General features: G+C 41.5%; 1 protein-coding gene and 1 long non-coding RNA gene across 2 annotated transcripts; one reads left to right on the top strand and one right to left on the bottom strand.

The window, feature by feature from the left end:
• Window positions 1-1,682: 1,682 nt before the first annotated feature.
• LOC144040070 (insulin-like growth factor-binding protein 6) lies at window positions 1,683-7,157 on the bottom strand. The gene is made up of 4 exons (XM_077553869.1): window positions 6,657-7,157; window positions 6,208-6,242; window positions 5,544-5,663; window positions 1,683-4,069 (listed from the first exon to the last, which is right to left on the bottom strand). Exons 1-4 carry the CDS (start codon window positions 6,985-6,987, stop codon window positions 3,956-3,958), a joined length of 600 nt encoding a protein of 199 aa, XP_077409995.1. The 5' UTR covers window positions 6,988-7,157; the 3' UTR covers window positions 1,683-3,955.
• LOC144040076 (uncharacterized) lies at window positions 3,933-27,780 on the top strand. The gene is made up of 3 exons (XR_013289629.1): window positions 3,933-4,090; window positions 24,362-24,486; window positions 27,681-27,780. It is a non-coding gene; the product is annotated as an uncharacterized LOC144040076 (long non-coding RNA).
• Window positions 27,781-27,852: the final 72 nt, after the last annotated feature.

The raw sequence follows: 27,852 nt of genomic DNA on the forward strand, positions 1-27,852 counted from the left end.
GTTATATACTGTATTCAGTTTTGCTGTGTGCATAAAACAGCAGATAAAGCACGGAGAGGCAGACAGGATTTCAACAAAACAACTTTCGCTTCCACACTGAAGGAGGCGTACGAGAGCACACCAGTTGATGTTTCTGTGGGGCAGACAATTAGCTGCTAGCCGCGCTCTTGCCAAAGTTGTAGTTTCATCGGACTTTATTGCTCACCAACAGTGGGTAAAAATAAGTACAAAACTCCCGGACAACTTTTCGGCCGAACAAGATTTGATCTTGGCTTTACTACCACAGGCGGCAAAGTTACTCTAGCTTGTGCTCACTGTGCCAGCTACAACAGTGTCATTCTCATCATTCTTGGCACGTAAATAAAAGAAGAAAAAAGATTGTAGAGGCATCTACAAATTAAGGTAAAAGCAAATCAAACATTTTACATTCAACATAAAATGAGATACAGTACCTGTATGAACAATTCCAAACATCCGGGTATTTATGATATTTTCAACAATGCTTCTTTTGCACGGTCAAAACAAACCGCTTCTTTGCTTTTGCCTGTGACTAGCATACAAACAAGGCAGATTGTTAGTCAAACGACATTTCAACACATTTTGAAATCAAAATAATCTTCACAGGTCAAATTACAAGGATCGAAGGTCCAATGTTTTTCAGAGAGCTTCATTTCACCGAATAAGGCCGCCCTTTTGACTTGACATAACCTCGAAATTGTCCATGAAACAAAAAGTCCAAAAATCACATTTAAAAACTAGATTTTGACCTTAAATATTTCATGTAAAATTTATTGAATGGAGTATGTTGGTATGGTAATGACATTTTCAAACATGAACATATTTCTGTATAGGACTATGAAAAATCATGTTTTTTTTCTCCTTGCCTTGCAAAGCAATTAGTAATGTAATGAGTAGCTTTCTGATTCAGTAAAACATTGCAATATTCTCTCTAAACCACTAGAAATGACCTACTTTTTGACCAAATACGTGTGTAAAAAGAATGCTGATATTTCCCCCCTGCCTTTTTATTTATGTCTGCTGATAATTGAATGGAAAATACGCCACTGTTTGGCTCATAAATTTGTTTTTCTGACTAATAGCCGTGAACATCGCCACATGCCACTGTAGTTCTTGAAGAGCTAATTATTTTTTTGCTGCAGTGCTTCTTGTGGTAAAATATTTGAGAACCATGCATGTGACCATTGGCTTGAATAAAAATTTGATGTTGCGATGCTTTTCTTTTAGAATATGAAACAGTTGATGGGTCAACAGTGTTGTCTTCACAATAATAATAATAATAATAATGGCGATAATGGGGGGGGGGGGGGGGGGGGAAGTGTTTTTTTGCATCAAAAGTTAAATGGAACAAGTCCCATTCGTGCTTAATGTGAAGGCAAGAATAAGCAAGAGAGACTCCAGAGATGAGCAATCAACAAAAAGATACACTGGTGGAATAATTCTTATCATTTTCTGCAGGGCCTTCCTTGCATTATCCTTGGACCGATAGGGTAATTCCATGGATGGGGTTACCTTGGAAACAGGCATGTATGGAGAAGCAGGGGAAATAATCCTTCACATGTGGAGCATGACGCATCAATGTGCTTTTCCAGTATGCGTCATTCATTTCTGCATGTCTCACGACTGCATTCTGTGGCTGGGTATCAGGAAGCAAAAACTCACTCTGTGATTGCATGTTTTATTTGTTTCCATACAGTACTTATTGTCATTAGGTTTACTGTCCTTTGTGTGCAGACATCAATCCATCACGGTAACACATCGGCACAACAAGATTGGTCAGAAATGGATCAATTCTAATCACACTTAACACACCCATTTTTTTTCTTTTTTATGTAACTTTGGCAAGACTTTTTTTTTCTTTTATTCAAATCAGAAGTAGAGTATTAGTAACTAAGAGAACATAATGGCTTCATGGACATTCTGTGTTTTAAAATCAACAAGGCATAAATTAATAGTGAAAAGAAAAACATGTACAGTAGTTGAAGTGAGCTCTGATGTTTTTTTTTCCCCCCAATAAATTTAGTTGCCCTTTAGTTGCACTAGATTTATACCAACATGAAACAAAATCATCTCAGTCAACAATATAAAAATACATGGCAATATACTGCAGTTTGTTAAATAAAGCAATAATTCATATCTAAAATATATTGAGGTGTATAAAAATATGCCTTACAACTTTTTGAAAAGGACAACAGCCGTACATTTTTTGTCTGCCACTTCAGAACATCACACAGTCAAGCACAAAAATTCAACATATTTACAAACAATCAACCAACAAGCATTCACCACACCCACTTGACAAATAAAGCATCCTGGATCATTTTCAAGGGACTATTTTTTTTTCTCTTCAGACTCAACATACACAAATATAGAAGGTAAGGAAAGTTGTAAGCTAAAAGCAGTATGCAATGAACAGACCCAAAAATAAATTACTACTATTAGAGAATGGAATTGTTGATATCAGTGTATCTTTGGAGAGAGGGAGAGAGGATGATGAGGGAGACACAATTCTCAAATGTTTGTGTCACATCACCTGCGTAACAGTATTTAAGTCCACTGAGATCAGAACAAACACAGGCAGTGTCAGCTATTCTAAAGTAGAAAGTACACAGTAAATTTCATAGAGTAAATTTTACTCTAAAAAATAAACAGAGTACACTTTACACTTGGGAGAGTGTAAAATACTAAAACAACAAAAAAAACACTCAAGGGTTGAGTAACGATCCCACAACCTTCAGCATGCGAGACAGCCACTCTGCCACTTGAGCTATGGCATTACTGCTAGTTAACATATTGCTGTTGTGTCCAAAAGGAGACCAAAAATTGAGGTACGAGAATTCCACCTGACACCTGCAATATATTGACACAGAGTATGAGTGGCATCGGTCAGTGGTTAGATTGGCGGTCTCCAAACCTGAAGGTTCTGTGATTGTTCGTCAACTGTTGAGAGTGATTTTTATTTTTGGAATATTTTACCTCTTCCCAGTATCAAGTTTGCTCTGTTTAGACTGGGGCCGAATATAGTCTTTTTCAGAGTAAAATTTAATCTACAAAATGTACTGTGTAGGGATGCACCAAAAATCCAGTCACGGAAAATGGCCCAAAAGTGCATTTTCGTTTTTTTGTGACAGAAACAACGTGGCTGAACCAGGATGTTTTGGTGACGCAAACAAAAAAGCTTTAAAGCTTGAGCACTGGGTGCGCTAACCGGTGTGAAACTGACTTGGAGCTTTGGGGGTAAGATTAGACAAAAATTTGAAGAATTAGAATTAAATTTGAAGAAAAAGAGCGGTGCGGAGATCCTGCTGGTGGTAGTGGTGTGTCACGGCGCCGTGGCCGACCAAGGTGCACCATGGACGGCCATGGTATTCTGACACATCTGCTGAACAGAGCACAGAAATGAGCCCCAAATTCCTTCACCATTGGCCTGGGGGCGAGAAGGCTGCCTGGCCGTTGAGGACCGCCTCTGGTGGCCATCAAAGCGTGCACATCTGTCAGAAGGAACCAGACAGCCCACACTTTGACAAATTTAGTGCAGAAAATGGTCTAGATGAGGATTTTTTTTTAGGCTTTTAAGTTATTCTCATTTCTGTGTGTTTTTTAAAATTGGGTTTTCCTTTTTTTTCATTTTTGGTGCATCCCGATTAGAAAGGAAAAGAGAAATCTAACCCGAAAGCCGGGACAAGAGGCAGAACAGTTTGAATCGCGGAGAACGTGTACATCTAGTGTTATCTACAGACAACGCAGTTGGACTTCAGGCCTGAGCTGCGAGTCTACCTTATATATGCCTTTCTTCACAACTAATGTATTTTTTCCCTTGCTACCTCCTGTCCGGGCAATGTGGATGTAGTCTAGCCCATGCTAAAGCTCCCGTCTCCCTGAGCACCTCTCCTCCTCGTCTTCCTCCAGGCGCAGAACGATAGCACAGGCTCAGCTCTCACTCCCCGTCACACGGTACAACGCCGTCCTCGCTGGCGCGGGAGGGCACCGGAGTTCCCAGCTCGTCAACACACCAGCAGTGGCCGCGCTGCATGCCTTTGGAAGAGCGACACTGAGAGGACGGGACGGAGAGGTGGGTGAGAGAAAATTACATGTCACCAAAACACATTAGTGATTGTGCGCAACACCATTAGGCTGCATTCATACTGCAGGGTACCATGACAAAGTGCAACTTGAAATGGGAACGGAATGCATCCGTGAAGTGACACGCATGCGCACAAAACACAATGGTCGTTTTTCAATATGAAGAACGCAGAGAATGGTCTTGTGTACTTGCTAAACAGAGGTGGCAAATTCAGGTTCCAAAGAGTAAAAACCCTGCCACAGTTTGGCCTTAGCTAGCTAGCTCCCTAGCTAGCTGCCATGGTGCTCGTTTACCTGCTAGGGAGCTAGGTCGCTAGCATCAGGGGCTAAAGCCAAACTGTGGCAGTGTTTTTACTTTCTGGACCTGGATTTGGACCAGCCTCCCTTAGAATGCACTTGAGAACGTTATTCACGCTGACGTATGTCTTTTATAGCAACACGAAATGTATCTTGGGAAATTTTCTTAGCCTAATATTCACTAGCAACAACTCATGTGTCCTTTAAGATGGTCGACAAGAACAACATCCGGCGGGTTTTCCGTGCGTTCTTGCTTTATGCGAACTTTCCATTGGGTCGCGACTAATTACGTTTTACCATTTCACAAGAACGTAAGAACAGACAAGAATATATATCAAGAAACGTCTAAGTCACGCGTTGCAGTTTGTTTACGGAAGGAAATATGGCCGCTTACTCGTGTAAGTCTCAGACCTGACAAGTCGGTGGCAATTTAATGAATTTTGTGCTGCTTCTACTTTGGAAAACAATGATCAACAGTTTGGCCGATTTTCTGACTGATGTTACGGATCAAAGCGGTAACTGGTTCATAATGTCTTTATGGGAAAAATAATAGTCAGTTGAATCTATTAGGACAATAATGTCTCTTTGCAGCCTGAGTGTGAATAACCCGCGATTGACGTGTAGTTTGAACTTCAAGCAACCTCAGAAGTGTCGTAGTGAAAACCAGTAGCCCTCCCTTCACATGAATCAGTTGCCATGAAGTTGCTCTCAGTTTTCAGGTAATTTGCTGACATCGGCACACGATTAGCGAATCAGGATTTTAGGAGCAAGTCAAGTCCCTGATTTACAATATACATTATTGGTACCACTTGGCGGGGGTAATGTAATTGTTGTTGTGAAAGGTCTTGTGGCGACATGGCAATTTAGCACACAGTTTAGCTGCATCACTCGATGTGCGGTGGGCCCAACTGTTTCCTACGTCTTTCCATTGTATTTATTTATCATTGTTCTTATCTTTTCAACATCCAAAATTCACCTATTGGGTTCAAGAAAGGTCGATCATTTTGTCTGAGAGGTGAGAGGGAGGAAGCTGACAGTTAATTCTCAGCTGCAGCTTCCACACAGTGTGGCAGCGAGAAAGCTGAGTCACGGCGTTCGGACGACACACTTGCAGCATTGCCGGCAATCCCGGCGTGCATCTTTACCTGCTTTTTTCTGTAGAAGCCTCGGGTGTCACAGTTTGGTATGTATATGTCGCGGTCCGACTGGATGATGGTCAGCTGCAGGCCTCTCAGGACGCTGTTGAGCAGTTTGCGACACGGCGCCTGAGAAACGCAAGAGACAAGAGAGTGAGACCAGGGGGCAAATCTCGGGAGAGCCGCTTCGGCGCGCGGGTTCGCATGTTTACATACGTGCGTCGCATGACAGCCATAGGCAGACAAAGTATGTTTACATGCCATGAATCCTATTATAAATATAGATATTATATTATTATATTATATAATCATATAGTTACACAATGCTTCCGTTTTTCAGGTCATGTTTGGATGCTTGTTGTGTCACTTTGTCGCAACAGACCAAGTGATCATGTATGCGCCTTCAAAAAGCCTCTGGGGTCAAACGATCTACATTTTGTGTGACCTTAAAACTTTGCCGATTGTCATCATGCGTGATTATTTGTGCCGCATAGCAGCAGACATCATCTTACACCATATTGCCATGCATGAATACATGACACCCCCTTGTTAGCAATGCTTTCAAAAAGGACCCATCCTTCTGCTATTTATCAGTGTGAGCTCATCAGGCATCATTTGGGGACCGTCAATCACCGTCACTTATCACACGTTGCAGTAGAAGAGGACAACTTACTTTTTCAATGTCCCCGCTGTGCGAAGGATGAGGACCTGACAGAAAACCAGACACCGAAACAATATTAGACATCGCCCTCGTTACCGTCTGCACAAAACAATTCAAACGCTATCAGAAATCATATCGATCCACAGACGGATGGATGGCCGTCAGTAGTGAGGAAGATCATTTCCACCGATGCGTTTCTTTCTCAGATGGCAGAGTCTCCTCGATCAGGATGTCGTTGCCACTTTCGCCTTGACACCGAACGCCATGCAAGTCGCGTCAATGCGGCTCATCGGATTATTTGGTCAAAACTTCATTCAGCTCCAATGTCTGTTAAACGTACGCCAGACACTGCAGAGCAGGAACGGACGTCAGGAGCTTTTTTTTCTGATGCATGCAGCTCCAAATGGCCTTTGGCATGTCATGTATATGAACAGTATGCATGTATATGACACGTCTCTTACCTGTGGGGTGGGGCCTCTCGGTGGGACTGGTCCTGCTGTGCTTGACACAAACGCCTCTGCCCTGCAAGAGAGCCTGCAGGGGGCTGTGCTCCCTGGGCAGGGGGATGCAGCGGAGCCCCTTGGCACAGCTGAGCGTGTACACGCCACAGGGCTCCCCCAGGGCCAACAGCGAGGTGCTGCCGGCAACGTTGTGCTCCTTGGGGGGCCTGGCCGCCCCCAAAGGATCCCTGCAGCTAGGACAGACCTTGAAGGGGCCCAAACGGTTTGCCCCCGTCCATGATCCCCAGTGTACAATCAGCAATAAGACAATCAAGTTACAAAGCAAAGGCATTTCTCAGATTGTCCACACTGACAGGTAAACGTGGCTGAAGCCGTAGCTCGGAGCTCCCCTCTGCTCTCTCTCCGACCGCTTCTAGGACAGAAGCTATCCTCGGTGCTTTGCCGGCTGAGTCCCCCGCGGTGCCAGAGGAGACGAACGGAGCTCGAGAGAGACTCGGCACAGCGCCGGCTTTTAAAGATCTGAAAGGCGGCGAGAGACAGAGAGGGAGGGAGGGAGGGGGGAGCGCAGCTATGACACCTTCAGGGGATGGTACTCACTGAGAGTGAGCGAGCGAGAGAGAGAGAGAGAGAGAGAGTGAAGGAAGGGGGTGGCAGGGAGGGACAGAGGAAGAGGGGGTTGATGCTGTCCCTTTCACAAATGATCCAAATAACCACACATGAAATATTCATCTCATCTCATTCTGCACTATTTCCAATGTCGGGGACCCTCTTGGAAGAACATTTGCTACGCTAACAAATCTGAACGCACTTCCATCACCGTTGCACAGCTGCCTGATCACTCAGTCGGAGAGAGAGAGCGAGAGAGAGGCGCAACCTTCCCTGTGGCAACACTTGAGAAAATGACAGACGCCAAATGAGGTCAATTAGCACACAGAACAGAATTTGGTACACAAAAGTGAGTGCCAGTCCAGATCTAGGATCGTGGCTGCACTTGGAGGGTAATCATTGGAATTGTTAAGGCCAGCTTGCACTCCTCCATGGACAATCTGCTGCCTAAAAATAGCAGAAGCTATTTTGGACAAACATGGATCACCCGTGTCACCTTCACCTTTCTCCTCCAAATGCCAGCACAAAACGCTTGCTCCAGCTGTCCCCGACATCACAATACTCACATCATTTGGCTGTGGGATAATGTCACATTTGTGGCTGGAGAAGAAGTCAAGCAAATGGAAGCGTCGCATCATTCTTCAAACGCGACAATCGTACTTTTCCACCGTTGTGACCCTGCGAGCAGCATTTTACCCTTGCCGGCAAGTTGCGACACATTTGTGCACAAATGAGAAAAAATTAAGCACATTTGTTGTTCAAAAATAGCCTTTGAAAGCGTGTGTGTGTGTGATCACATTTTTCACAAAAAAGAACATCTTGCCACTGATATCCTTCAGGAAAGTGCGACCAGCCGTCTTTTTAGGAAATGGAATACGTCTCCTATCAAAACACTGATGGAATTTGGTGATGTGAGGGGATTGTTGAACTGTCACTGGAAGTTGCCTTTCCAACCCAAAACGTTTCTGATGCAAGACCGTCAAAAGAATGTTCGTCTCCAAATCAATGGCAAGTCCGAAATCCGCGTGCGTAATTTCACGTCTCCGTATGCTAGTAGGAACCCGCCTTTGTCTTTCACGAAGCTATGCTAGCTAGCACAATACTATTGTAGTCATAATTAGTGAAAATATTTATATGAAAAACAAAGCTGGACCAAAAATATCAAACGATCCAATGAAAAGCAGTAAAGATGACGCAGAGCATACCTTTTGTACCGCGTGACAACCTACCGTCGTAAACCGAGGAACCCCTGTCATTTTTCACCTTTTGTCCGCGACCCACCAGTGGAGAAGCAGCTCTAAATCTTTTGCTCGCCAAAGTCTACATGGGCAATTTATAAGAGCATTTTGTACCCTGCTGCCTTGTGATACAAGATTGAGCCATATTGTTCAGCAAATTTGGGGAAAATAATTTTTTTCTTTGCTTTGACTTATGAGCCCACACTTGACGTAAGCAAAGTTGAATTCAAAACTAAACATAAAACAAAGAAAATGACACATTATGGATTTAAAACAAACAACTTTGCTTTAGAAATGTGCTCGCTACCTTAATACTAAAACACAAAATGGGAAAAAGCAATAGAGATAACGATTAGCATAGATAGCCGGGGGTTTTAACCCTTTAAGCAACAGAAATTTGAAAACAAACAGTGGAGCAATACCTGAGACAGTCAATATAACAATACAATTTTCTCCCCCTTAAAGCAACACTAAGTAACTTTCAGTTTGCGTTGATTATGGCGGCGCCATATATGGACAAAAGCGGTAATGTTATACCTAAAGGAAGACCACATTACCCATGAGGACAAGCGCATTATGTCGTTTTTTTAGCTCACGCCAGCGAGTGAAAGCCAATGTTGATGATTGTCCTTTTATCCGGGTAGCTTCCCTTTTTCTTTTTTTGTTTCCTCAGAGAAACTATTCAGTTATTTTGCAGCTTCTGCCAGGAAAGCAGTAATCATGCATTGATATTCAAATTGACTCCCATCTTTGTAACAAATGGGGTAAAGGGGAACTGACGTATGCCATAAAGCAGTCAGCGCTTGTCGTTTTTTGTGTGGCAGTGTTCCTACCATCCTCCTCAAAGTTGTTTAGCCTCCTCAGGCCATGGCAAAGCTACCATTCAACTCGTTTTAAGTCGATGTTTCATCAGAAGAGTTATAAACATCCTTCCTTAGTGTTAATCGTTGGATCTTCTGTTTCTAGAAACATTATTATCAAATAGTTAGTTGGGTCATGTTGGTTTAGAAATTCTGAAAAATGGTCGGTGCTGGATTTCACTTTCCTTTCTTTTCTTTGGTCCTTCCTCGGGTCTCCTGACGGCCTCACGACTCTGGCTGGAAGTGTTCGGTTTAGGTGAACGATATGGGATTTGTTAATAGGTTTTAGGTGAACTAATGAATACACACACTCTCGCACACACGCACATACACATAATCACCCACATACAAAAAAAGAAAAAAAGAAAAAAGGAGAGCAATGATGATGACATGTCAAATCGGTAAAATTACAGAACTGAACAATACTGAGCTCTCCAGAAAAAAAAAAAAAAAGTTCCTTAGTGCTACTTTAAAGGCACAGGTCCCTGGTTCAGCTCATATGTCAAGGCACCCCTGCTTTGTGTTTGCAAATTTTGAAGAGTTGCCCAAGATGGACGAGCTTGACCATTACCAAGTGAACTGAAAGTGTTTCAGCCGTGTCATTGACGTTCTTGTTTCATCCGTCAACACTGGCTTGTAATGCGGCCGCTATCCCATTTCTTCCCGCATATTGTATTTGTGCTCATGATATGGGCACGAGGCGTTGGGGTGTGCGCACACACTGCTCTCTATATGCCGGGGGGTCCGAGTGGACGCCAAGGCGCGGCGGAGCAGATATCCCTAACGGTCGGCTGGAATTCAGGGCAACGCGGGGCCAAAAATGACAGCTCTCGCTGCAGCCCGCAGGTTGTATTGATCTTGGCGAGGGCGCTTGAAATCACCTGCTGACACACGTTCGCATCAGTTTGCAGACTTCAGCATTAGTCCGCATATCTGGCATACTTGGAGAACATTCCGAGACAAGCAGCAGACCAAGTGGGGCTCTCTGCTTCCACATTCCCCAGGATCATTCTTTTTTTGTACTTCTGTCAACATGGCAACCGGCGTCAACACAGTACCAACCGCCTCCATTCCGCTGACTTGCATTGTGTTTAAAGTAAGGCTTTCGAAATCAACGCCTTTCACAAATTGCCCTTCATGCCACTCTTTTTTTTTTGTTTAGCACGCTTAACGCAAATCAAATTCCCGGGCAGCTGGTGTTTTGTCCACGTGACTTTGGCATCCACATCCTGCACTATTTTGTTGACGTGGGCCAGTTGGTCAGTATTTCCTGTAACATGGTCTGGTCACATGTGTTATGCAGCCCATCGGAAGTGAGGATTTTTTTTTTTTCATTCTTAATTTGCCAATGCAGTAAGCTCATCGCCATTTCAGGGGTTGGATTTCAGATTCCTTGCTGCGAGTGAAGTTCACCATATGGAAATACACTATTCTAAAACATACTAGGCATGTTTTTAAAGCATTTACAGCAGTGGTCCCCAACCACCGGGCCGCGGGCACCTTTGGACCGGGCCACGTCGGGCCGCACAATTGAAAAAAAAAAAACAACTTACTGTACTTCCGGTTAATTGATTAGCCAAGGCTTAAAAATATTTTATTTTGAAAAGTGACCAGATTCTCTCTGTTTACGACGGACTCTTGACACGTGTCAAGATGCTAATGATCTCAGTCGCGTTTTGTTACCCTTGTGATGGTAGTGGACTTGCGTTTGTTGTCGTAGCCTTTTATTAATCAGCCGACGAACAGCCAAGCACCCACTGGGTTGCCGGTCCGCCAAAGTTGTGGACATGTATGAACCGGTCCGTGGTGGAAAAAAAGGTTGGGGACCACTGATTTACAGCACGTTTTAATATTGTACAAACAGTAAAAAAAAAAAGAAAAGAAAAAAAGAGTATTAACTGTAATAAGACAACAACAATATGCAATATAACCGTGTGCAAAGCATGAAATACAATATAGCGGGCAAAAACAATATTAAAACAAAAATGTGTCCTATTAGCTCCTTTGCTGGCCAACAAAGTGCCTGATGTAAAAGCAACAAAGTTGAGCGTCGAACAATGATGCTAACCTGGCAAGAGCCAGATTGATTCAAAGGAGTTCTCAACTCAATTTTATTTATATATCACTTAAAAAGGTAAAAAAATAAATAAAAAAAAAGCACTAACATATTTACCAGCTAAAAGATGTACAAAGCGTCTCTTACGGTTCTTTCGAAAAGGAAACTGGGTAATTAATTCTACGAGAACAGAATTAATTGCAGCGGCCATGCATTTGTGCAACCATGTTTGGTTTGTTAGTTTCCTATGACCTCGGCGCTTCTTCTTTTCGTCATATATCCCACCCAAACACACGGTTGCTTTGTGGTTGGTCACTTCAGCTCGGAGAAAATCAGTGGGCTCCATACAAGATTTTTTTTTTTTTAGGAATTGTGAACTCACAAATACCGCAATAATAGTTTCAAGTGCCTCAACCGAAGAGTCCGTCTTTTTTCAAAACAGAATTCAAATCACAGACAAGGCGCATAAAATGCATTGCCTGTCAGATCGAAGCTGTTCTTTTGTCCCAGCCTAGGGGGCGCCAAAGTTAGATCCAACAAAAGTAAAGAATGAAAAATGATAAAGCGGGCTCTGGGTTTGTGTTCCGCTATTTTGTGGATATATATTTTTGAAAATTGTTTATACATTGTAGTTGTGACATCATGACATAAATGTTGAAGTACAAAATAGGCTTGCCGTGTATTGCACGCAAAACGATGTCAAAGTTGTTTGCAGCCTGCCCATTGATGCACTTTGCTGTCTGCTGAACGGCTGATGAGTCATTGCAAGGCTGTTGTGCTCGATCACAATGTTTTCCTTTCTTTGCCCTTAAATTAGCATGCAGTCCATACTTGAAAGTGGCGTGATGCTGTTTGAATCGATAACGCCGATGCAGTTTCACTTAAAAGTTACGCACACACACACACACACTCTCGCGCTGTCCATGCTAACCTGTAATTTATTCCCTTTAGTTACCAAGGGAACTCGGAAGAAGTGGGTTGCTATGTAGCCGGCCGTCTTTTGTCAAAGGGAAATTGCTACGTTGAGGTACAGTCAGGCTCAGCCGTAGATGCTTCCACACTTGATCGAGGGCTTGTCCTGTCGATTTCTAGCATTGCAGCTCAGATGCTGATAATTATCAACATTACCAGACGAGTCCACGTTTTCTCCTTGTCAGAATCCCTTGAATAAATTCTTGTCACTTTGGGATTTTGCAGAGGCTTGCCACTGTTCTATTTTGGCAATCATTTAAAAGTAGGGGTGCACCGATCACAATTTTCTGGCCGATCCCCGATCTTTTAAAAATTCTGATCTGACGATCCTGATTTTTGCCGATACCGATTTATTTATTTTTTTCATTACAAGCAACATATACCTTCAGTGTTCCAATCTTATTTTATTGGAAAACATTGAACAATATCAGTGAAATAATACAAATGGGTTGTTTTAACTGCTCATGAAGTAGTTCTCTCAAATAAAAAGGAAAATCCCATTCGTTATCTCAGCAGAACAGGACAGAGGCTGCCTTTTTCAGACCTCTGAGGAGGGAGATTAGATTGGTAGAATAGATCAGTTTATTTTTAAGGGATCAGCCGATCACCGATCTTCCAAAATTAAGAAAATCGGGGCCGATCGATCGGTGCACCCCTATTTAAAAGGAACCCCTGACTGTCATGACAAGTTTGCTCTATATTATTTATTTGGTTGCTACTAACATAACTCTGAGATTCATTTTTCAAAAATCGTTTCCTGTTTAATACATTTTGTAGAAACTTTATTTGGACGTACGCCGCCATTGTTATTTACGTCGCAACGCATTCCATGCGTAGTGACGTAGAATGGCGGCCTATAAAGAAAGCAAGTTAAGCCTTGTAGCGTTCCTAAAGAAACAACATGCGATCGGAAGAGTCACCCTCCCCCCACGCCGTGCTCTCGTCATTCACCAGACGCATTCAAGAGTGTTGATCGTCCCTTTAGGAACGCTACGAAGGCTTACCTTGCTTTCTTTATAGGCGTTTCACATTGATCGGATGTCACTAAGCACTGAATGCATTGCGACGTAAATAACAATGGCGGTGTACGTCCAAATAAAGTTGCTACAAAATGTATTAAACTGGAAATGATTTTTGAATCTCATAGTTATGTTAGTAACAACCAAATAAGATTTCAGCCTTTCAACACGAAACATTCTTTGTTTCCTGTAGTTATCCGTCTTGTAAAGATGAGACCCTTGCAAACGTGTGTGCTTTTACTTTGGAAAACTGGTACGTTATTAACTCTTTCACTGCCACTGACGTTAAAAGACGTCAAGTAAAAACCTACGGAGGGCCGCCAATGACGTTAAAAGACGTCATCCAATTTTTATTTTTATTTTTTTTAAACGGGTGGAGGAAAGCCTTCCCCAGCTGTGTTGAAAGTTTCAAGCAGGTCTAGTGAGCCTAATGACTATTTTTGGCCCCTAGATGGCAACAATGACTCTCTTTTGACAAGATTGGGTAGGCGTCAGCAGAAGACGTGAGGCGGGGCTAGAGTGTTGAGGGGGACAATGGCTGAAGAAGCCATAATGGCGACCGGTTGCAAGCAGCTCACGGTCGAGCCGTTTTTTTCAAAGACGAAAAGCATCGACCAACGCTATAAAGAGCACATTGATGACGACGATGATCATCATCGATGATGATGATGGTGACTCCGAGGTTGACGGCAAAGTTGGAAGCGTTGACGCGGTGGCTATGACGACGTCATAAAAGGTTCACGGGCTAGCGATGCCAACACCGGAAAACGCGGAGCACAACCGAGCACGCTCAGGCGGACGTTCAATCGGACGACGAAGAGTGCCCCGAGTCCAATGCATATTCATCGGAGGAGTGGGTACAATCTGCTACTTGCTATTCCCCGGAAAAAAAGGCCGTCTGCACGCGAAACGGACAATGGAAAGTGAAAGTAATCTGTTGTGCAAACCCTGCTCCCTCTCCTTGCACGCAGGAGAGCGTTACAAAAAGAAAAACTGTATTTGAAACATCCACATAATTGTAAATAGTACCACAGTTGCACACATTTGTAAATAGTTTGTGAAATTGTTTTGTCAAATTGTTACACTGTTGAATGGAAATAAACGTATTTTGCAATCTAAAAACACTTTTTCATTGTTGGTGAAAGCGTTTTACAGAAGTAAAGCACTGTTTAGGTGTTTGTGGCATCATTCATGGACAAAAAGAAGTGTACAATTCACTAGAGTGCATGAAATAACATCGTTTCACAAAAAGCTCTTTTTCTCCGTTTTTTTTTTCAAAACAGAGCATTTCGGTGAAACTAACCATTTTCTATTGTTGATTACTGAAGAACGGAATAAGGTAGAAACAAACTTTTTTTTCTGATGAAAGATGAGAGTTCAATCTTTCATTTGGTAGTATGTGTGTTTCCATAGTCCAAACACAACATTTTCTGTGGACCTTGAAAGATCAGTCAAAATGCTTAAATCGGCTGGCACTGGCGACATCCCGTTTCTGAAAACGTCTGGCAGTCAAAGAGTTAACCAAAACGGAGACTTTTTTTTTTTTATGTTGGTGCATTTTCTGTAATGTCAATTTTAAATAATGTTTTTCAATGAATGAATGAATGAATGAAAATGAAAACACATTTTTTTAGGGGTGTTAGAAAAAATCGATTCGGCAATATATTGCGATATTACAGCGCGCGATTCTCATTAAGCCTTAATATTTGATTTCAGTGCTTCAGACTGCAACCTGAATTTTCAGATAAATAAATTTTCATACAAATCTTACAGTGTACATGTACAGGTTTACTGATAAGTATTTTCTAAATTTGAGTTTTAAAACAATCGCAATAATCAATTTATAGATTACGCATTGGGATTAATCGGTATTGAATCGAATCGTCAGGTACTAGGCAATTCACACCCCTAATATTTTTCAAAGATCAGATGAATCAGCTGAATAAACAATCACTAAATAAATGGATTATTAAAATTATTGTTAGCACTTGCAGCCCTAATCAACAGCGACAGGACAAAAATTGTAAGGTTTCCCTTTTGGAAATCGCCTTGCACTGCATAGTTTTTGGTGTGAGAAACCCCGCCCTCAAATATCACTATTCAACTTCCATACTGCAAGCGGCCATACGTGAAATGATGAAGCGCATCGTAAGAAGCCTTTTACTTGGGCTTCACTCGACCCGGCGCTCGTATCGTCTCGACGGTGGCAGCGAGGTGTCTCCGATTTGTGCCTGACATTTCCTGTAAAACGCAACGTCCGACCCACGCGTTTTTTCAGTTTTCCAGATAACCACATTTGTATTGAAATGTGATGTCACATCCAGAGCTGGATGGGTCCAGTTGACATTTAAGCCAGGCCGCTCCAACGCAAGTATGTGACGATTTTATGAATTTCTCCAGCGGTGACGCACACGCTGTCCACTTATGTCAAACATTGGGGAGCTTTTCTTCCCTTAAAGGTCAGGCCTCGATCCAAGCATGCATGGGCGGCTTTTCTGCTGTTTCTCCTGGCTGGACTTTCACGTGGACTCCATTTCACCTCCTTCAAACATGTGCAGCATTCGTTTGAGAATCTCGTTTGTCAGACTCAGCGCCGAGCGCATTCCTGTCCTTTTAGAGCAAAATGTGCCTTTTAAGATGGATTCCTTCACGTTTCGACTTTCAAAATCCGCCTGCGCCTTGACAGGTGACCGGCCGGCCTGATGAGATGTGAGTGCAGACTTGGGAAATGAGCGCCATATGGTGGCAGCAAAAGCAACTCGACTCCCTTCACAATAAGATGCAGTTTGGCGAATAGTCGACATCTCGTCAAAATCTCTTTATCGCCACTCCCACTTGAAGTTTAGTTTGGGTGACCGGATTTTCAAAATAAAAAAAACTAGGACACTCATACAATTGACCAGAAAATCAATGACAGGTATACAATAAATTCTTACCAAATGCAATCACTAGTTAATCTTTGTCGGGGGGCATTTAGCATTTAGCTGATGCTAAATGCTATCTTGGTTGACAGTTCATCAGCGCTAAACAATTCAATGCACTTGGCGTTATTCCAATTGAGGCATTTACAGTATATGAAGTGTTTTCTTTCTTGACAAGGCTCTATGTAAACCCGACTGCTCGGCCGTTTTGTTTTGGTTTCAATCCCGCCTCACAAAGATTGGGCTGGATGGGTTCAATCTTAAAGGCTTTGATGCTTCGTTTGTGATTTTTACACAGAACTGTGCTTAGTGTGAGGATTAGCTGTCGCAATAAATCCGTTTGAAGTCAGACTGCAGTTTTTGTCTCCTAAATGCAGTTTGTCTTCTGTTTTTCCTCATTTGTGGGCATACTGTTAGCCTAGCGTAGCATGTGACTGAGGGCTAGTCAGGTTTGACACGTGTAATGTGACTCGATTTTCCGAATGAAATTTCTTTCAGACTCGCAGCCTGAATCAAATATTTTTGCGTTGGCTCTGTGTGTGCGCGGCCGGTCCCAACTGTTGCTGCGATCTACAAGTGGAGTATATTGTACATACAGCAAATGAATCACAGCAGCTTTTTTGTGTTGCTGGTGCTGAGTGATGCCTTTTGAAAGCGACAGTACTGTGTGTTTTGTAGTTGAATGTCATCTGACAGAGAGCGATGAGTGCGCTGGTCGGCTGTTTGTGTTGCGCTTAATAAAATCGTCCAGGTGTCAGTCCTTTCCACACTTTGCACTTGATGGCCTTTAAAGTTTGGGCGAAGCTGGAGGCTCGGCTTGAAATGATGTCATCCCTACCTGCCCGCCTGCCTGCGTCTGATCTTGCCGGTGTTGGATTGGGACGACATTTTCGAGTGTTTTTGCACAACAGTTTGGGAATATTTTCATACAGAGGAATTCTGGATGGTGAAGTAGGCTGCGAGAAATTGCAACATTATGACCACTTGCACTATTTCGTCCAATGCGAGCAGCATATCACGACAACAGCTCCACAAACTTATCACTTTCTCAATTAATCGATCAATTGGATCATTTTTATGTCAAATTACAGTGCAGGAAAATACACAAACATCCATTGATTATGATTCAGTTATTGGTTTGCTCCGTAACATCCGTCAAAGAAATCAACAAAACTGTTGACTGTTTTCCAAAGTCAAGGGAAATGTTTGCAATAGGGGTGGGAATCTTTGAATGTCTCACGATTTGATTCGATTCGATTTAGATTTTCGCTTAAGAACGATTTTTGATTCCAAATGATTTGATTGACAATGACGTTTGCTTCAATTTATAGATGTTCAAGGAATCGTAATGATCTACTCCAGTCTGGCTCACTAATGCTAATTAGCGCGCTACTCGCGACACTTTTATCACTCAAAAGAACGGCTCCACGCTGCAAAAAAACCAACTTTTATTGGAATAACTTGATCGTGACTTTTTCTTTCTACTCTCTAATGTGGCTACAACTTAACAGTGTATCAGACCGTGTGGAACCACACTGCCCCTAAGTGGCCAAATTGGGGACAACATGAACAGCGCTGCCAATAAAGTCACACACAAACAAAATCGATTTTGGGACATTTAAAATCGATTCTGAATCGTTCTAAATGAGAATCAAGATTCTTATGAGAATCAATTTTTTTTGGGCACACCCCTAGTTTGCAAAGGTGGTATTTGGATATGACACAAAAATAATAATTTTGCGTTCATGAAGGATTACCGAAAATATTTACGGTTGAGAGGATGAAATTCCAAAATTTAAATCAAACAAGCTCTCTAAACTGTTAATTGATATAAATAAAAATATGGTAATTATCCATCAGTTTGATTATGGATTAGTTGTCAATTCATTGACCTTTTTTTTTCAAATCTAGATTGGTGCGAATTTTTTTTATAATGTTGCTTTGCTGGGCTGTCGTTAGCATTGACATTTCATTTCATGAGGACTGAAAGCAAGTGAAGAGCTGAGCAGCTTTCTGCCGAATGCTCTGAAAACCTTCTTGTGTTTTCTTTCACTTTGTTACAGTGAAAGACTTGGGGAGTATCTTATGTTGTCTAATTTTAGCAGAAAGAAAATATTGTATTTCTGCTGGTTTTACATATCTGGCAACATAGCGTAGACCAACTGTTGGATGGGGGCAGCCAATGTTTTGTCATGTCACTTCAATTTGGAGAAGGATGGACCGCCCAATGTTCTCGCTTCAGAAACTTAACACGGACTTTTCTATTTGTGCTCTCCCCATGAAGTGATGGCACCCCAGAAGGCCTGGCCCCAGTCCTGAATGTACAGCGCATTTTTGTCAAGGTTAAACAGGAATTTTCTTTTTCCTTTCAGCTCATAAATGTATACGATGACTCTCCCAGTCACTGCTATGAGTAATCCTCTTCAAATTCTGAAGAGATTATTCTTTCTTAGCGCTCTTGCGTATTAGCCAATACGCTGAGTGTGTCGATTCTCACAAGATGGAAGTGGTAACTTTGCTAAAGTGTCTGCATACTTTTTCAATTGACTGTAAATGAACCCCATATCTTTCTCTGACGGGATTTTGGCCAGCATGGTTTTCTCAGGTTTTAAACGTCAGATTAGGGCTGCAGCCTGCAACTAGCCACTGTTTTGATCATCCGTTAATCTGTTAATTCAGTTCCCGGTGTCGTCCATCCTTCAGAAAAGGCAAAGGCCTCATTTTGTTCCTACACAAAGATAATCAGTAAGGGTGGGAATCTTTGAATGACTCACGATTCGATTCCGATTTTTGGGTGTGCGATTCGATTCAGAATCAATTTTCGACTAAGAACGATTTGTGATTCAAAATTATTTGATTGACAATGATTTTTGCTTCAATCTATAGATGTGCAAGGAATTGTAATGATCTACTCCAGTCTTACTCGCTAATGCTAATTAGTGCTCTACTGGCGGCACTTTTATCACTCAAAAGAACGGCTCCACACTGAAAAGAAAAACTTTTGGGGGAATAACTTGATCGTGACTTTTTCCTTCTACTCTCTAATGTGGCTACAACTTTACAGTGTATCAGACCGTGTGGAACCACACTGCCCCTCAGTGGCCAAATCGGGTACAACATGAACAGCGCTCCCAATAAAGGCACACACAAACAAAGGCAAGACAGTATGAAATAATTTAAATAAAATCGATTTGGGGGCATTTAAAATCGATTCTGAATCGTACTAAATGAAAATCGGGATTCTTATGAGAATTGATTTTTTTTTTTTGCCACACCCCTAATAATCAGTCTGGTTTCATGAGGGACCACAGAAATCTGAGATTTCATTGACTGTTGACAGGGGTGAAATTCAGAGGATTTGCACCGTGTGAAGGCAAACAAGACCAAAGCTTTCAGCAATTCAAAATTGACCAAAACAGTCGTACATGAATTTGATAATTGATTAGTTGTCAATTAATCCATGAATTTCTACTTCTACTAATGCTGTCAACTCACTTTTATCTATTAAAGGAAACTCGTATCGATCTCAGTCCTGACACATTTGTGGCAATTTCAAGAATTTTGCTCAAACAGAGCCAACGTTTTGTTAACTGAATATTTTCAGGTCATCATCTTTTGGCCACTGACTGCTTTTTGATCCTTCATCCACCTTTGCCTTTTGTTTACCAGCTGTGACGTTTCTGATCAGGTACACGTGAGCATCTGGACTTCAGCCGCATCGGATTCTTTCCCGATTTTATATCTGAAAATCAGGATTGCACTGTTTACATTGACATGAAAAAAATCGGAATTGACCCACTTGTAGTATGAACTGGGTTCTTAACAGCCAATGTGAAAGCGGGTTCTAAGGCTCCTCTCCTCACGCGCGTGTTTCCAACCGATACTTTCCAGCCCGAGTATTTTCCTGATGACTTCATGATTGTTCTGTTGCCACACAAATAAATAACACCTCAGCTGCAGCTCGGCTCAGCAACAAAGTCGTTTTTTACTGGTTGCTATTTGATGAAGTTGTTGTAATCAGCGTCGCGGTTGATTGCTGTTGTCAACACGGACCGGGACGACTGACAGAATATCTGGGCAAGATAAATGACTTTTTGGACTGGTATGCGTTTGATGAGGCCACGCCGTTAAGTGCGAAACCGCAGAATGCGCGGCGAACAATGGCGCTAGTGACTTTTTGCCATCCTGTTTGGATAGCTGGCTCTCTGATTACGGATGGCTTTTCACTATCATCAGACCCTCATTCCGTTTCCTTTCCTGCTTCTTGGGTTTTTGCATCTTTCTCTTCTTTTTTCCTTCTTTTTCATTGACTTTGAAACTTGTATGTACGTGATTGACTTTGAAATCAACAACAGTGGTAAGCAATCAAATGTTTCCGACGTGAAGCAACAAATAACAACCGTCTGTGGAATTATCTTAGAACAAACATGAAAGTAGTACTTCAGATGCTTCTAAAATCCTCTATGACAAATAAATTCAGAAAAGAAACAATTCAATTTTAAAGTACATGATCTATTATAATACTATTACCGTGGACTTTCAGGAAAGCCAAGGCTGCTTTATACAAAGTAGATCCAAAAGCGTGTGAAACGAATGAAATTTGTACAGTTTTTGTTGGAAATGATCCAGTGATGGAGAGTTCCAGAAGGTATGGAGGAGAGTTCTACTACGCAGACTGCTCCTCTTTGCGAGAACTCTTTCATTAAAGTCGAGTTTTTAGGCGAGTTTAAGTGAACCAATTTCAAAAGTCATGGACATTTTGACGCATGGGCTTGGAGAACCCCTTGGAATTTCCGCCCCCCAAAAAACATATTGGTGGTTATACTGAAACTCAAAGTGTTGGTTCAACGTGTTTTTGTCCAGATTTTCTTCAGGCAATGCCACACCTAAACACGTAACGTATAAATACCGTATGGTATCGTATTGTGGGACTTGTAGGAATTCAATGATTAGAATCAGAATTATGGGAAGGAAACCTTTGCATGTCAAGTGAGTTTTGCTTCCATAGGCCAATTCACAAGAGAAGTCATCTCAAGGCGCTTTATGTCTAAGTATATCAAGCTACGGAACTAAACCTGCTAAATACATGTACCGTATTTTTACGACTATAATGCGCACTTTAAAGTCTTACATTTTCTAAAAAATCAAAGGTGCGCTTAATAGTGAGGTGGTCCAAGGCCAAGGTCCAAAATCTGTGTACCGTGTATCAGACCGCATGCAACCACACTGCCCCTAAGAGGTCAAATCGGATACAATATGAACAGTGCTCCCAATAAAGGCACACACAAACAAGGGCAAGAAAGTATAAAATCTATTCTGAATCATACTAAATGAGAATCGCGATTCTTATGAGAATCAATTTTTTGGGCACGCCCCTAATTGTTATATACTTCTAGTACAACTGAACTCACTGTTTACACTGTTACTTCAACCGAACTCAGTTTTGTTCCGCTCGCTGCCTTTTTAAAAACATGTGCTAGCACTAGCATATGTTTTAGCATAATAGCATGCTACCATATGTTTTGAGCTAGCGTATATTTAATTAACCGTGCCTTTGCCCAATAGTGTGGTGCGCCTTATGTGTGTGTTAAACACAGAAATAGCACCCGTAACTGTGACTGCGCCTTATAATACGATGCGCCTTATGGTAGTGAAAATACGGTAGATGATGACATTTATGATTATGCTTTTGGAAATTATTGAAATTGAAAATGTAGCTTGTCATTGCTTAATATCTGCAAAGTGTGTGATTTTCTTTAAGGGATACTTTACTCATTTGCAATTTTCAGCCGTAAAAAGTTAATATTTTGTCTATCATGAATAGTTAGTTGTATATGAACAATAAATGACGTTATCAAATTCATGATAGACAAATACGAAATATGAACTTTTTACCGCTGATAATTGCAAAAATAGTAAAGTATCTTTTTGAATAAAGCAGACAGGAATTGGTGAACTTCATCATATTTGTGTGTTTTCACTCGTGAGAGTGAAAAGACATAAAAATGGCGGCCAACTTAAGCAAACAGATGTGATGTTTTAAACTTTTTTTTTTATATACAATAGTGTATTTACGTAACAGAATCTGATTGAAACGATACGCACATTTGAGTCAAACAAAATGTTTTGCCATCTTAGCTTTAGTTTAATTTAAGGTCGAATGGTGCCCGGCCTTGTGGTGCTTTGTATCTAAGGAGAAGAATTATCAATTCAATTCCAAATTTCCGCTGATTTTAAGCGAAGTGAATGAAAAGCCAGTGAGTGACGACGTGTCAGTGAAAGGAGATGTCACAACTTTCAACAGAAATCTCAGAGCGATCGCTAAGTGATGACACCTGCACGTGTGTGCGTATCGTGAAAGACTTGAAGATGTTGACTTGACTAGTCGACGAGCTGTGATTGGTCACAGGAAGCCTGTGATTGATTGTCTTGTTCATACGCGGAGTCTGTTGAGACTCGGTCGCCTGACTGATTTTCCTTCACAGTGTTATCGCCATGGCGATGAGCCGTTGAGTTTTTTTTCTTTGAGCTGCTTTGGTACTTCATCAGATCACCATCGAGTTTCTTAATATGCGACAATATAGCTAGCGCACATCTTCATTGATTCGTTGCACATTTGAGCAAGAATGTTGTTGAAGTTTTGGAAAGAGTGATCGATTTGCCCGGATTGTTCCATTTTAAACACTTGGAACGTGATTTGTTTTTTGAAGATCTCACTATTTGTTGTGCTTTTGTTTGTGTCATTTTGGACTGTTTGCTGTGTCAAGTGGCGCCGTTGGATTGATTCAGCGTGTTTGTCAACCACTTCACACCTCCCAATCCATGTAGAACGTAGCACTGATGGATTGTTAGTCATTTTTTCTGGCACCGCCGTCCTTTCTAACACTGATCGTATTTTCACAATTATGGACAAGGCAGCCGAGTTAAGTGAGTGGTCGTTTCTGAGCCACAAATGGACGGACTTTTTTCAAAACGACACATCCAGCTGACATATTTTCCAAATTCAATTGGCAGAGTTGTGCCCATGACTAATTTTTGTTTCAACTGCCAGCTAATTTCATAAGAAGACGATTTTTTCTTTCAGGACTTCTCAGTGGTTGTCGGGCCCTGCGATGCAGTGAAACCAAACTGGACTTGACTTTGTGGGAAGCTGCCGCTTTCAAGCTTTGGAAGTGCAAATCTCAGCTCACCTTCATGCTTTCAGGCTTTAGCCTACAGCACAGTTGTGTTACCTTGAGATACGAGTGACCCGGCTTTTTCAGATGCCAACCATCATTGGACCCCTTTTTTTTCCTTTTGACTTACGAGCACATACTTGAGAAGCGAGTGCTTTATGGTGGCAGTGAAGTCGACTCACTTCACAGCTCTGTTGTGGTGCTGGAACCCTCTAGGCAACACATCGGACACAAATGTTTCAGCAACATGTAGACTGACAATATAATATACTGAGAAAAATTGAACCAGTTTATGAATCCCACTTGAGTTACCGGTAGGACATGCAGTGCTGCAATTTACTAAACTAGACTAGCGCAATTCATAATACCACCAAAATAAACAGTACTGTCTGTCTTTTACTGCCCCCAGGTGGCCGAGGGTGGCATGCCAGAATTTAACCGATACAGTGTGACAAAAAAGTGTTGAAATCTTTTTAATTCTGTTTATTGATGTTAATTAATGTAAGTTTTTATGTGTTTGTTAAGTGCAGTATTATGGAGTGCGGAGAACGGATTAATTGCATTCCTATTCATTTCAGTGGGAAAAGATGCTTTGAGATGCAAGTACGAAAAAAAAACTAACTCATATCTCAAGGTTTTATCATTTCTCTCAACTGCAATTTCGATGAGCATTTTAGGAGCACTTGTAATAATAGAATGTGAGTTACTGAAAACTACAGAGGCCGCAGCCAAATGATTTGATGCGATTTAAAAGTTGAAAGAAAGTTGGACATCAGAAGGGGAAGTTTTTGCCCTCAGCAGAAAGCCTGCGGCCGTAATCCTCCATTAGACTCATTCTGCTTTCTCGTCTTCCATTAGGAGTGACAGGAAGCTGGCGGGGCGGCTCTGGAGACGTTCCATCTGTCTCCCAGGCAGCAGCCCAACAAAACAAGTCTTGTGCACCATCATCGGCGTTTCTCGCCCCCGTCAAGTCGACCAGCCAGGTAAGGAGATTGTCAGTTATCAGAGTGAGGCACACTTTGCTCCAGGCTACGTCTCGCTCGCACTCGGCTCTGCTTCCATTACTCAGCAGCAACAAAGCGAGAAAGAGGCGTGACAAATGCTGTCCTGCTTGATGACTGTTGGCAGTTCAGCCAAAACAAAAATAATCCAAAACATTGGCTGATTTTTGCTGACAACTAAAGTGTGCAAAGGTTTGCGCTCACGATTGATTTTAGCATGTCGTCAATTAACTGTTATCAAATATTTTGCAATTTGGATATCTTACTAGAAATGTGATCAAATGAGAAAATAATAAATATTTTGCTTGTTTAGGGGACATTTATAAATACAGGCCAATTGTGTGTTTAGTTTTACGTAGAACTCCAACTGGATTGTCAATTATTAATTTCTAGCACATTCAGGGAGGCCAAAATAATATACATCGCACACACTTGCTGCAAGCAACACAGAGCAGAGCGTTGAATGTTTTTTCTTTGATTGTAATACTTTCATGATCGTGAGAAACCAAAATCACAATTACATTTGACTTCTCACGGCACGGTAAAGACAAACAACTTCATAGCAACCGTACGAGTTGCATCATTTTCATGTGTTGTCCTTCAAACTCTGCCGACACAAGCTCACAAATGATCCCAACTACTCTTTCAACATTTCACGGGAAAGTCATGCAATTGTTCTGACACGTTGGCAAATTCAGACATACCTCTGAAATAATGCTACAATTTTGCTCTTTGCGAATGCAAAATGGCAGCCGCATCTTGTCACGTCAGCGCACAGATCCCTCTGGTGCATTGCAACAACATCATGAAGCTCCCTACACTGAAAAAGATATCTTGCGTGACATACAGTAGAAGGACCGTTTCTCTGACATTCATTTTCAAAAACTATTTTTTTCAATATTAATAATAATAATAATAAATTTCAAATTATTGACCATTCCAATGTGTTGAAAATGGCTTGCTCTCTCTGACGCAATGTTAATGGTTGATCAAACCTACAGTTTTTGTTGTCCCCTGAAAAGTGACTTTTGAAGGTACGAGGATTCGACCCGACGCCAGCGATTTGTAAAAGAAGTAAAAAGGACTGCTTTAGACACAAGGACGCATTTGCGGTTGTTTTCATGGGAAAGGAAGGAGAAACTTCTTTTTTATCCAAAGATAGAATTATTCATCAAACATGCTGCAAATCTTGAAATTGCATTTGGGACACACAACAGTAAAGACATTTTGGAATTAAGTGTGATTCGATTTTTCTTCTCCTTAGAAACTATTATTTTAAATAACAAATTAACTGATTTTCAAAGCGAAATTGAGTGGAATATATCTTTAACTTGACCTTTTTTGATCAAATGTTTTGTTGTTTTTCTTAATAAGATTGATGATGTTAAAAGTGTTCACACAAGGTGTGGCCTTCAAGTGGTTGGCTAGTGAAACCCCGCACACCCAAATTGGAACACACGCACACTTGTGCAGGTGTGCGCAAACAAGAAGCATAATACAGAGCTAATTCCCTCCACCCCCACAGTGTCTGCCATTCCGCACTTTTAAAGTGGAGGCGTATTTTTCTAATCATTATGTTCAGTCCCAAACGTGCAGTCACATGACACTGAAAGGATTCTCACTTGTACGAGTTTGTGGTTGCTTAGCTGCCCACCTCCTCACCTGCACGGTAGCCGCCCATCTTCACATGCCGACATGATGAAGCATCATGACAACCTCAAATGATGACATAATGATCATGAATTCCACATGCATTTAGTTTGTGGCTGTTCATACTTGCAGGTTATTCATCTGGCAGCTCGGGGCCGTCAATGCGTAAATATTTTCTGGGAGTCGACAAAATGGGTCATAATGTGGCTTAATCCCCAAACTGCTTTGAAGCATCACCATATAGGCAGCTAAAACACTCATTTTGTCAATCACTTGTACCATCTTTTGGTCAAAAATGTTGAGTCTGGTTAAGGTGGCCACTTCAACTTGTGGACTGACTTAACTCATTCACTGCCATGGACGGCTATAGACGTCAAAAATTCATTTGAATTATTTCTATTAGTTTAAAAATGGTCCCACTTTTGTTAACAAGAATATAAAAACCTAGAAAAATGTTTTATTATACATTTTCAACAGATATAAAATTTGTAATTAATCATAACTTGACTATTGAAGTCATGCGATTAATTACAATTAAAAATTTTAATCACCTGACGCGATAAAAAAGAAGAAAAGATTATTAAAAATTAGGGGCGTCAGGCGATTAATTTTTTTTAATTGTAATTAACTGCATGACTTCACTAGTTAACTCATGATTAATCACAAATTTATATCTGTTCTAAATGTACAGTATTTTTTTTCCTAGGTTTTCATACTCTTGTTAGCAAAAGTGGAAAAAATGTTAAACTATTAGAAATAGTTCAAATGAATTTTTGACGTCTATAGCCGTCAATGGCAGTGAATGAGTTAATAAAATGTCCACCAAAATCCTTTGTAGTTATTAAGTTTGCAATTACGGGCTGTAGAAAAGATGAATGGGGAAATGGGATTTGGAGGGTTTTGAGTTATGAGCGTGGTCTGGGGGCAAAGTAAACTCGCATCTCAAGGCACCACTGGAAAAATTGTAATTGTCGCCACTCCCACAAGTTCCCTGAGGCCTCTTATTCTTTCCCCCACTTTTCTACTCTGCTTGTGTTTGTCCCCTAAGAAGCCTTCTTGCTTCTTCTTCACCAGCAAGTCCCGGTGTGATAAGGTTTCATTTTCTGCATCTTTTTTGCGTCTTTTGCTCTCCTGAGAAAGCCGTATTTCATCACGGCAACTCGATCTTGCGGTGTCATGTAATGCACAGGAGGCTTTGTTTGAAAGATTGCGTTTTCTCTTTCTCACGGCCTGGCTCGCTGACAGAGTTTGAATCAGCAGCTTCTTTTGTTTTGTTTGTCTCGTTCTAACAAGAAATGAAATCTTCATCTGAGTTGAAAACGGCTTCCACGTGTTCCTTATTTAAAAAGAAAAAAAAAAGCGTAGTACTGTATCTGTGTTAGTGAAAACTCTTTTAGTAGTTCCACTTTGGACCCCAGTGCAGAATGAAAACCTTACTTGACCTCCATGCGTCTAAAGATAAGCCCCTACGGATTTGAATGTACTGCGCATTTGCTTGATATGTTGTCTTTCCGTTCCGTACACAGACCGGTTGCCAGGACACCGAACAAAGGGAGATCCAGGCTCACTTCTGCACTGGAATTTAGGGGTAACAAAAACAAACAAACCCCTCAAGTTGTTCAATAAAATGAGTGTGCTGGTGGATTAAAGACTTAGCACTAATGGATGTTTCCTGGGTCCTGGTTCGCCCTCACTCAG

The sequence above is a fragment of the Vanacampus margaritifer genome, chromosome 1 (genome assembly GCF_051991255.1).
Source record: "Vanacampus margaritifer isolate UIUO_Vmar chromosome 1, RoL_Vmar_1.0, whole genome shotgun sequence".
NCBI classification, from domain to species: domain Eukaryota; kingdom Metazoa; phylum Chordata; class Actinopteri; order Syngnathiformes; family Syngnathidae; genus Vanacampus; species Vanacampus margaritifer.